The 12,269-nt window shown below is 49.4% G+C and overlaps 1 protein-coding gene and 1 long non-coding RNA gene across 2 annotated transcripts; one reads left to right on the top strand and one right to left on the bottom strand.

Moving 5' to 3' along the window:
* The first annotated feature begins 4,122 nt into the window (after nucleotides 1-4,122).
* LOC125546628 lies at nucleotides 4,123-4,610 on the top strand. The gene is made up of 2 exons (XM_048710810.1): nucleotides 4,123-4,278; nucleotides 4,419-4,610. Exons 1-2 carry the CDS (start codon nucleotides 4,123-4,125, stop codon nucleotides 4,608-4,610), a joined length of 348 nt encoding a protein of 115 aa, XP_048566767.1.
* Nucleotides 4,611-5,180: 570 nt separating this feature from the next.
* On the bottom strand, nucleotides 5,181-5,962 carry LOC125547903. The gene is made up of 2 exons (XR_007300831.1): nucleotides 5,788-5,962; nucleotides 5,181-5,659 (listed from the first exon to the last, which is right to left on the bottom strand). It is a non-coding gene; the product is annotated as an uncharacterized LOC125547903 (long non-coding RNA).
* Nucleotides 5,963-12,269: the final 6,307 nt, after the last annotated feature.

Here is a 12,269-nt window from a genome sequence, read left to right as displayed (position 1 = left end):
AATCAGCTTTTGGGAAACTTCCCACAGAATCAGCTTCCCATAGAATCAGGCAGAATCAGCCATCGAGTTCTATAACTGCAACCAGATGGTTGATTGAGAAGATATAAGAAAACATAGCTTCCTCTAGCCTCCCCCCTTTTTATGCCTAAATCCAAGAATCATAGGTTCGAGAAAGGAAAAAAAAAGGATGTATTGTTCAAACCATGATGAATAGCTCACTACTAAAGCGGCCTGGTCAAGGCGCAGTTGTATTTAGTTTTGCAACAAACAATGTGCAGACAGCCAATGTGGAAAGGAAAAGTGTTGAGATACTAATGGAAGTTGCGTCAATGGCGGAGAAAAACACAAAGGTAAAACAAAGCCACGTACCGATATGTAGCAATCTGGATCCAAGTTACAACGTTTGATGAAAGCATTAACAGCTGATGGATTCTGACTTAGTAGAATTTCTAAAGCATCACCGACTTGATAACGGACCGCCTAACATGACAAAATTAGCATCTTTCAATCTATTCATGTGTTAACAAGATGACTGCAAGCTAACATCATCACATTGAACAAAGAAAATACATAAGATGGGTCTTCCAATTCAAAATGGCGCACATCTCTCTCAGGATCCTTCTTAGTCAAGCGCTGATTTGTTACCTAAAAAGGTAAGCAGTGTCAGCAGGTACATGAACTAAGCATTTAAAGATGAATCTAATAAATTGCGACATACTGGCTACATTATCAATCTAGTCACAAAACAGGAGCAGTCCCTAGAAAGAATCATTACAATACAGCCCATAGCCCAGCTATTTTTTTTTGAACGGTCACCGGGGGGAGAGCTTCCCCACCTGAATATATTACCACTCAAAGAGATCAGAGGAATACACGCAAGTTATTATTACAAGTTCAGCTAGAAGGGATTGCAGAGGAGAGAAAATTTAGCCACTGTCTAGCCGAGTTGCCGTCATCAGTTTTTTGAACCGGAAAACCCAGAGAGAGAAGTCAGCTACAATATTTCTTAGCGTTATTCTGTGAGAGTGATCATCGTTCCTGAAGACGAGAGCATTTCTTGAGTCCCATAGCTTCCAAGTTATGGTCAAGGCCACCGATGGCCAGATGCTGGGGTTGAGGCCCAGAATCGGTGGGTGTTGATGAAGAGCAGTGAGGGAGGTCGGAGCAGACAGGCCCAAGCTGGACCAAACTTGTGTGGCAAAGGAGCAGGTGGAGATGAGATGAAGAGCATCCTCATACAGGTCTTGACATCGAGGGCAAGCTGCGGATTGAGCCACATTTTTGTGGAACATGTTGGCCTTCGTATTTAGCCGATCTGAATTCCAACCCATACCATTTTTGTGGAACATGTTGGCGTCGTATTTAGCCGGCGGCGCACTTGGGAATTCCAACCCATACCATGGTTATGTAGATGCTAGAAACTAGGGTTTTCCAAGCTTAGAGCATATCTGCCGTCTGATTGATTTGCCGACGCACTAGGGCCACTCAGAGCTTGGACCATATCGTCCGCCCGATCGATTTGCCGATGCAATCGTGGGCGTCTATCTCTGGGTCCAGATCATTTCAGTCGTTCGATATTTTTTCATGCGACCTCGGCCGTTGGATATTTTTCAGGATTTGGCTGGGGGTAGTTTTGGGATTTCGCATGGTGGCTTAGGGTTTGATAGGAGAAGGCTTGGCCTCTTCCTTTTTGCGAAAAGGACCCTGGCATTAAAAGAAACACCAGATAGTACAAAGGACCTCAACAAAAATGAAAATTACAATGGACTCCTTGAGATACACTTCGTCTTCAACCTCCAGACTTAGTTGGATGCGAACGAGAAGTCGCCGAGCGGGTCAAGAAGACCACATCCGTCCCGGAGATGACGAAGGAGGAAGAACCGCCGATGAAGCTCCTTGACGATCCACGAATCTCCACAACTAGAAGAAGTCCTCAAGAACCACACCACTCCCACAAGCTTCCGGACGTCGTCGCCGAGATGGGGCTGAAGCCGGGGACACTTTATTGGAGAAGACACCACCACCACCATCTAAGTGTCGTCCCACCAAACATTTACCCTAAAACCAGGAAAACAGAGCCCTCTCGAGGCGGGGGCCGAGATCCACCCCGCCTCCATAGCCTGAAGGCCACATAAGCGAGGTAGATCGGTGGCGGCGCCGACGGGAGGCGAGGGAACCCTAATCGCCTGTGCACTCTCTCTTTCTCTCTGATGTGGCCTCTAAAGCGGATGAAAACCCTAGCCGCCACTCCTCATCGTGCCCTTTTGCTCCTTGCAATGCCGCCGCGCTTCCGTCTCCTTCTCTTCCCTTTCCTCTATAAGAAAATGGTTCATGTTATTATGTTTCTAGCCTCCATAAAAGTTTGATCTACCTTGTTTTGACATATTTTTTGTTCTACCTTGGCATGCATTGTATCATACAATTGTGTTAAACTATTACATAAATAGCATGCATGTGCTCAAACCATTTGAGCTTAAGTCACATGTATAGATGTCATCTTTCTTCTCACGTATCCAAAAATGCACTAGCTAGAATTGACTTGTTTCTCACATACATATGCACAAAAAGTCATATGTGTTTATATCATGTTCCTTTTCACTAACAAGATTTTGCTACGATGTTCTTCTTATTTTTCAATAGTCATATGGACAATTGCTATTGTTGTGTGAAAGGAAGGATTATATACCAAATACAGATATACATAGTGGCCAGATAACCAATGTTGCCCAGTTTTTTAGCATCAGTGACATCCTTTTTTGTTCACTATCTTCCTGTTGTATGCTTTGGAAGCATCACATACACAGGAAGGTCTCATCACCACTACTGGCTAAAAATGGAGCTTCTTAAAATAATTCTATTGGTGAACCAAAGGTAGGCAACCAGAGATAGATGAAACATAATCCAGTATTGTAGCTCGGAATCACTTGGGAGAGGTTTTCATATTTGTTTGCAGATATGCCAATCAACTTATGAAGGAGGGGTCCAAAGAGTGGGATACAGAGCTTGTAAACCAAATCTTTCATCCTTTTGATGCCGAGGAAATATACAAAATCTGTACCCCAACCAGTACGACCGAGGGCTGCATTGTGTGGCACTATGAAAAGTCAAGTGATTTCACGCTCAAGAGTGCAAACAACCTAGACCGAACTCATGGAATTTTTGCCGCCTCGAGTTTGTCTTCCGGGCTCCGTTCCTCCTCGAGTTTATCCATCTGGACATAGCTCCAACATAGATTCCCGCCGTCTCCTTGGGCAGTGAGGATAGAGTTTCTCGTCATGTGACGAGATTTGGTGCCAGATGCTTTAGATCTATGCAAGGGTTCAACAACGACAAGTACGGCTCCAGGGCGTTTGTCTTTAGGGGCACATACACGAAGACTTACCGGGTGTCATCGACAAGGTCAAGCCGGCTCCGATAGGGGAGCGGCGACAGCGGCGCGTCGACCGGTTATCATGGACAAGGTTAAGCCAACTAAGGTAGGGGAGCATCGATAGTGGTGCGTCGACCGGTTGTCATAGATAAGGTCAAGCCGACTCAGGTAGGGAGCGTCGACAATGGTCGGCCGACTGTCATCGATAAGGTCAAGCCGGCTTAGGTAGGGAAGCGCTGACACTCGCGCATCGGTCGGCTGTCATCAACAAGGTCAAGGGGGCTCAGGTAGGGGAGCATCGATAGTGGCATGTCGGTTGACTGTCATCGACAAGGTCAAGCCGACTCAGATAGGGGAACACCGACATTGGCGCGTTGGTTGGCTGTCATCCATAAGGTCAAGCTGGCTCTGATATAGGAAAGTGACGACAGCAACGCTTCGGTCGGCTGTCATCAACAAGTTCAAGTTGGCTTGGGTAAGGGAGTGGTGACGGCTGCATACGCCTTTAGCACGTACTCCACTGATAGCACGTACGCAGGTACGCGGTACCTGACCGGATCGGAGTCCTCTTCGTAAGCAAGTAGAGTACTAACCTCTGTTTTGGATTATAAGATATTTTAGATATTTATATAATCAATCTATATATACACTCGTCGCGATTGAACCAATCGACCAAGATATATAACATATACTCCGGCACGTCCATCTACCAAAGAACGGCCACCGGCCTCGACCCTCCCAAGCTCCTGTCCATGGCGGCGCCGATGCCGGCGCCGGCGTACGATCTGCGCTGCAGCTTGCTAGAGGAAGGATGGCTGCCGCAGCCGCAGCCGCAGGCTTGGACGGTGGCGCCACGCCTGGTGCCAAAACCCAAGAAAACCAACCCTCCATGGGTCGGCGCATTCAGGGTACGTACGTGGTACGTGCCCACCTGCAGCCTGAGCAAGCTATCATGCGTGTTGCCTTGATCCTGTATATGTCCAGTATGAGAATATATATATCCTTTGTTTTGCCTCACAAGTTCTTTGTTTTTTTTAATCTTGTGCAGGCGTTCGCCAACACGGCGTGTGTCCTATTTATAGTCTTCATCTTCGCGGTCATGGTTCCACGGAGCAGGGACAAGGACCACCTGGTCGGCAACTGTGTTATCTCCGTGCTCCTCTCGCTTGGCATACCTGCCATGGTGTATACCCTCACAATGGACCTTGATGGTCAACCTCCAGGTGCACGCAATGCGTGATGGCTTACTTATCTCCGAGCCTCTTGGATGCATGATGCTTAGTGGAGGTGATTGTTTCATTAGCACATATATTCTGTGTAGTATCCCTTGTTCATTACACAAGAATCCTTAGAATGAGATTCCAGCTCAGCACCTTTAGCTTTGAGATTTCGACAAGAATTAATCCCAGAAACAGATAACTGGTAAGGCCTATTATATGGTTCCTCATCAGAGGCTTTGTAGAAGGGCTCGTATTTTGCATTCCAAATTAAGCATCTCATCCCAATATATACGTGTGGAAATGACAACTATAGAAATTGTTGATAAGAGGAGGAAATAAGCATATATAGCTTTGGATGGTTGGCACTAGACCCAAATTTTTGGAGATCAAAACTTTTGCCGAGGAAGGAAAGCAGACAAGACAAAATTGGTTACCATTTTTCATTTCCAACAAACTGACAATCTTGTAAACTGAAATCCTATTACAAAGTTATTAACCAAAGTAGCATGCCAATTTCTCAAACTTGAAGAGTAGTAAATTCTTGTGATTTTAATAGGCATGAGGCATACAGTTAGTTACCGCACACAAAATGCATACCAAGCATATGAGTATCAAACCATAAATCATGGAGAGGGAAACTAGCAGCTAGCTACACGCACATGAAGATTGTCGCTACAGTTTAAACTAGTTTAGTCCAGTCTCACATAAGCTGCTCGCCCAACTGACAATCAATGGATACTGGGGAAAAATTGGTGTCTTGTTAAGCATGCAAAACTTTCTCCGACATGTTGGGCATCCTACAAATCATACATATTTCCGGCCTGGAAAAGGTTAGTAACACTTGGCAGAGCTCTTCAGCTTTGTTTTCCGTGACCGAGTAATGGAAATTTACTGTCATCCTTTTTAGCACCGGTGCCCAACTGAATAGACGATTCACAACACTGATTTCATGCTCACTTCCTTTCAAGTCAAATATTTCTACTTCTTCGAGGCAATTCAACACGAGTTCCCTGGTTTTCCAGCTTGGCGGCTGATCACATATACAACCTGATGGGCACACAGTTTCTGCCTGAAACAAGGGGCACATTGGCTTAACAAGACCAACCGATCTGGTTTGATGGACATAAAATTATAGCAGATAGATGACAACAAACTGAGAATACTCCTAGACAGATAAACAAATTGAGAATAGCATACCTCGTGTTCAGGTGCGACGATAAGACCAAGATTCAGCCTTCTTATTGCAGTACACATCCGCAGAACATGAAATAAGCTGGCTCCAAAGGAATGTCCACATGCTGTTATGCCCAATCCCAATAATTTAACATCAGGAACCCTTGTTATATCTTCCATCAAGTATTTCTTGTTAGCTATGTCCTGTCGGTTCGTATGAGAGGTCACAGACAAAAGGATTATACATATATAGTAGTTAAACAATGACACGGATTGTACATAGCATGTTCAACAATGACATAGATTATACATAGTATGAACTCACCGGGGGGCAATGAAGAGTGATAACAAGACTGTGTAGGCGTTCAAAGCGCCGCAAAAGAAGCGCACAATTACGGTTGTGCGAAGCAATAATGTAGTCCTTTCCATATACGATAAATTGTTGGACGTCAAGCCGTTGTAGGTGTGCCATCTCGCCAAGCTTGACGGAGTTTTGATCATAATCATCTATCCATGCGAGCTGCAGCAGGTGTGGGGCTGAGATGCTGGCAACTGGTTGCCGCGCAACCGGAGCAAAGCAATCCTGCACTTTTAGTTGCTGGAGTGATGGCGCCACGATGGTGAGCTGCTGCAAGTCGGGCAGATTATATAGCTCAATTTGTCCAAGAGATTCCGAGTGGATTGCGAGGCCGCCCACACCCCGGACGTCATCGACGACGAGTCTACCCAAGCATGGGCACCGCGGCGAGGAGACAATGGCACCGAGCTCACACATACCATGCAGCCGGAGCTGAAAGAGGTGAAGAAGACTGAGTCGGGCGAACACACCGGAAGGCGGCAGCGTAAGGCGGAGGAACCCTAACCGCATAGAGATCCCGGTGGCGCTCTCGAAGCATGGCAGCTTCAAGGCAGCTCTTCTCCTAGCCCTGACCCTCTGCGACAGATAGTGGCAAAACAGTAAGCCGGAGAGGCGGCACGCGGCGATGGGGAGCCACGCCCCTGTGGGCCCGAAAGAGGCGTCCTGCTGGACGACGACGAGCTCCTGGAGCGTCGGGGCCTCGTGGGCGGCGAGGGCGGAGCGTATGCGGCGGGGGTCTGTCGCGTTGTAGAAGTGCAGCTTCGGGAGGAGGGCCCAAAGGTGGCGCCAACGGCGGCAGAGGACGCTGGTCCGGGCGGCTGTAGCGAGGCAACGGAGCTTGAGGAGGATCTGGATGAGGGCGTCGTCGTGCAATGCACTGAGACGGTCCTCGCCGCCTCCGGCGTCAGAAAGCTTCGGCCGCCGCTCCTCCGGCATGCTCTCCATGGATGCAGTCGCCTTCAGAGTTCAGATCAAATATGGTAGGTCGCCTCTAGCGGGGATAGGGATGCGCAGAGGAGCTCGCTGGGCTTTTTGGATGGGGGCATGACCGGCGGCGCACTTGGGAATTCCAACCCATACCATGGTTATGTAGATGCAAGAAACTAGGGTTTTCTGAGCTTAGAGCATATCTGCCGTCCGATTGATTTGCCGACGCACTAGGGCCACTCAGAGCTTGGACCATATCGTCCGCCCGATCGATTTGCCAATGCGATCGTGGGCGTCTATCTCTGGGTCTGGATCATTTCAATCGTTCGATATTTTTTATGCGAGCTTGGCCGTTGGATATTTTCCAGGATTTGGGTGGGGGTAGTTTTGGGATTTCGCATGGTGGCTTAGGGTTTGATAGGAGAGGGCTTGGCCTCTTCTTTTTTGCAAAAAGGACCCTGGCATTAAAAGAAACACCAGATAGTACAAAGCACCTCAACAAAAACGAAAATTGCAATGGACTCCTTGAGATGCCCTTCGTCTTCAACCTCCAGACCATGTCGACGATGCGCCGCCACTGCCGCTCCTCCATGAGCCGGCCTGACTTAGTTGGATGCGGACGGGAAGTCGCCGAACGGGTCAAGAAGACCACATCCATCCCGGAGATGACGAAGGAGGAAGAACCGCCGATGAAGCTCCTTGACGATCCATGGATCTCCACAACTAGAAGAAGTCCTCAAGAACCACACCACTCCCACAAGGTTCCCGACGTCGTCGCCGAGATGGGGCTGAAGCCGGGGAGACTTTATTGGAGAAGACACCACCACCACCATCTAAGTGTCGTCCCACCAAACATTTACCCTAAAACCAGGAAAACAGAGCCCTCTCGAGGCGGGGGCCGAGATCCACCCCGCCTCCATGGACCGAAGGCCACATAAGCGAGGTAGATCGATGGCGGCGCCGGCGGGAGGTGAGGGAACCCTAATCGCCTGTGCACTCTCTCTTTCTCTCTGATGTGGCCTCTAAGCGGATGAAAACCCTAGCCGCCACTCCTCATCGTGCCCTTTTGCTCCTTGCAATGCCGCCGCGCTTCCGTCTCCTTCTCTTCCCCTTTCCTCTATAAGAAATTTTTCATGTTATGTTTCTAGCCTCCATAAAAGTTTGATCTACCTTGTTTTGACATATTTTTGTTCTACCTTGGTATGCATTGCATCATACAATTGTGTTAAACTATTACATAAATAGCATGCATGTGCTCAAACCATTTGAGCTTAAGTCACATGTATAGATGTCATCTTTCTTCTCACGTATCCAAAAATGCACTAGCTAGAATTGACTTGTTTCTCACATACATATGCACAAAAAGTCATATGTGTTTATATCATGTCCCTTTTCACTAACAAGATTTTGCTACGATGTTCTTCTTATTTTTCAATAGTCATTGGCATTTAGATACCCTTATGATTGAGCAAGGGTTCTGGACTTCAATTGCACCATTGAAAGTTTTGATATTTTCCAAGTTTCTTGCATTTTATTTATAACACAACTCTTGTATCTTATGTGAAATGAAGAATATTGTTCTACATATACGTATTCATTAAGACCAGATGACCAATCATGCACACACAAATAGTTCATTTTTTCATTCGGTGTTTTCATATTATATGGTTTGTGATGTTTCACAACATTAATTTGATTTGTTCCACCGAAAAACTTATTCAATTTCATGATTGAATAATGTCTTTTTGTATCTTGAGATTCAGTAGGCATTAAGCTGAACATGCCATGGGGGAGGCATGGACAATTGCTATTGTTGTGTGAAAGGAAGGATTATATACCAAATACAGATATACATAGTGGCCAGATAACCAATGTTGCCCAGTTTTTTTACATCAGTGACATCCTTTTTTGTTCACTATCTTCCTGTTCTATGCTTTGGAAGCATCACCTACAGAGGAAGGTCTCATCACCACTACTGGCTAAAAATGGAGCTTCTTAAAAAAAATCTATTGGTGAACCAAAGGTAGGCAACCAGAGATAGATGGACCATAATCCAGTATTGTAGCTCGGAATCACTTGGGACAGGTTTTCATATCTGTTTGTAGATAGGCCAATCAACTTATGAAGGATGGGGTCCAAAGAGTGGGATACAGAGCTCTTAAACCAAATCTTTCATCCTTTTGATGCCGAGGGAATATACAAAATCCGTACCCCAACCAGTACGACCGAGGGCTGCATTGTGTGGCACTATGAAAAGTCAGGTGATTTCACGCTCAAGAGTGCAAACAACCTAGACCGAACTCATGGAATTTTTGCCGCCTCGAGTTCGTCTGGAAAGGCACATGTTCGCAGCATTTGGGATGTGATATGAAAATCCAACGTGTCCGAAAAAAATTCAAAATGTTGGGGTGGAGGGTAGCAACTAATACTTTAGCTACCTAACAAAATAAGCAGAAGAGAACTTTAGAACTTGATGATGTTTGGACTATTTGTGGAAATGCTCCAGAAGAATATCACATGCAGCTGTGGCATGCACTAAAAGTAGAGCCTTGTGATCTCGGATGAAAAGTCATTCTGCTATTCTGGTAGTGATTGGCTTCGACACTTACTGAGTATGTGTCCTTAGAGCATCTCTAGCAGAGCCCTCAAACCCTCAAATCCTTATAAATAGCTGCTTTTTTACAATTTGCAAGCAAAAAATCGCGTAGACTAGAACCCCTTAACCCTCAAATCTTTAAATTTTTTTAAGGGTCCAACCCTCAAACCCTCTCCCAACCCTGAAATATAAGGGTTGGGGAGCAAAACCTACCCCAACCCTCATTTGGCGGTTATCCTCGTGCGGGAGGGAAAAATCCCGCGCCCACGCTCGCGTCCGCCGCTGCTAGTCGCGCCCGCCGCCGCCAGCCGCCCCGTCGACCTCACGCGCGCCCGTGCCCGCCCCGAGCCGCCATGTCGGTGTACAAAAAGAGGGGTACACTTTTTGTACCCCTATAACTATGCACGGGCAGTCTGAGCCACGGACACCACCACACCAAGCAAGGCAAGGAAGGTGAGCCAGGGTAAGACCGAAGCTCAAGAGAACTAGAACGACGCCAAGGCCAAGACCACGAAGAGCAAAGGGGATGAAACGGACTCCCCCGGCAAGATTCTTGCCGGGAGACAGTTCTAGCAGCCCCGACAAGACCCTTGCCGCGGCGACTCGTCCCGCGCCTATGGAGCAAATCACCCTTGAGTCCACTGCCCCCAAAGGGCAAGGATTCGGGAGACATCCCCGTGGCGGCATGCCGATCTTTGTGAAGACATTCAAGATCAGATACGCACTAAGGAGACGACAACCCTTGGCGGGATCCCAGCCAAGGAAGACCACAAGGCCCCCGGCAAGCGCCTTGCCGGGGATGACAGCAGGCGCCTCGGCAAGACCCTTGCCGGGGCCCCGGCAAGGCCCTTGCCGAGGACACCCGCAGGGCCACCATCAGGCCCACGTCGACTAAACCTCCACCACCGCATGCATGCAGCTGCTGCCCCAACCAGCTGAGCAGGCACCCGCGTGGCGGCATGCAGATCTTCATGAAGACCCACCACTGCGCCACCTCAGCTGCCTGCCTACCTACATGGCATCGCAGGCGTCGCTGGCCAGGGCGCGTGTCGACACAAGAAAGAGCGGCGACGGACGAGACAGATCTCTCCCCCGTCCCCGATAAAGCAAGGAAACCTAAGAAAGACGCATTAAATGCGCTTTGTCATGTAATGCGAGGGATAACCTCGCATGACTGTACCCTTTCCACCTCCTGTGTGCCACTGTGGCAACCCCTTTTTCTATAAAAGGAGGCCCGAGGCGACCAGAGGGGGGATTCGGCTTTTTGGAGCTCCTCACGCCCCATAGCTAGCTCAAGAACACATATATACAATCCACCAAAGCAGGAGTAGGGTTTTACGCATCCTCGCGGCCCGAACCTGGATAAACGAACCATGTGCTATCTGTTTGATCCGCTCTTCTCACGACCCCGCGCCCCGCTAACCACAGTAGGGATTCTTGTGATCCCATAGGTGTCGTTCCCACTGACATCTTTGACGCGCCAGGTAGGGGGCGCAGTTGTGAGAATCGACTTTTGCAGTTAGTTCAGCGCTTCTTCATCATCATGGCGCCCAAGAAGAAGACGACGGTGGCGGTTGGCCAGTCAGAAGCCGGACAGCCCGTCCCGACGCGGGCGAGCAGCGGACCGGTCGCAGAAAGGACCCGGGGCGCTGCTCGTGAACACCAACACCATCCCCGCAGCCGAAGTTTGGGAGGCGGCGATGTTTGTGCGCCTGATAACGGGCCACACGTCGCCAAATCCAAAGGCAGAGCCAAGCCCTTCGCGGGTGGAGCGGGGCCTTCCAGGGTCATTGCCGCCCCCCGAAGGCGACGCAAGGGCCTTCAAGACTCCCATGCTGGCGCCAACAGCGCGCTCTTCACAAGCAGCGCACGACGAACGGCGTAATCATGCCGAAGATCCCGGGCGTCGCCGCGGGAAGAGCCCCGAGCGCCACTCTCGGGACGTAGAAGACCTGCCCACTCGCCGAGGCGCTGGTGAAAACGGCATGCGACCGCGGGGTCGTGATAGAGCTCCTTCTGACATGGTCAGAAGTCGAAGCGCGTCGCGATCCGTGCAGGTTTCACTACCACCAACGCCAGCAGAGGCCCTGGCGCGCGCGCAGTTGCTCCTTGACTTTCCTCCCACTATGGGGAAACTCGACGAATGGAGAGCCACTATCTGAAGCCTTGTTGCGGTGGCCAACAAAGACAAACCAAGTCCGGTGGGGCCCCCGGGCCGACGCTTCGATGGAGTCCCGCGGACCAGTGGCGGAAAAGCCGGTGGCGCCGCGACCACGGTGCATTCACCTCTCCCCATCCGGTACCGCGGATGCCGGCTCGCCGCGACGTCGCGGGCGACGACATCTCCGTAGCATCGTCTGACCCGCAGACCCACTGTGACCAACGCCAAGTTCTTCAGGAACGAGCCCATGAAGACGCTCGAACCACTATCGAGCGCCGGCGTGGAGCGCGCCACCAATCAGACATGCGAGCAGGGCCTGCTGTGAACCACCCGGCCCCGGAGAGCCCTGGAGGCCTACCTTACGAGGTAGGCTGTCCGGCTTTTACCCGTGAGCTGCGGCAGTTCCAGTGGCCCACTCACCGCACCTTCAAACCTGACGTTGGCGAAAAGTACAATGGCAAGAC

This window comes from Triticum urartu, chromosome 3 (assembly GCF_003073215.2).
Source record: "Triticum urartu cultivar G1812 chromosome 3, Tu2.1, whole genome shotgun sequence".
Classification (NCBI taxonomy): Eukaryota; Viridiplantae; Streptophyta; class Magnoliopsida; order Poales; family Poaceae; genus Triticum; species Triticum urartu.
The sequence above is the reverse complement of the archived record's forward strand: the minus strand, read 5'-3'. Positions and strand labels throughout refer to the sequence as shown.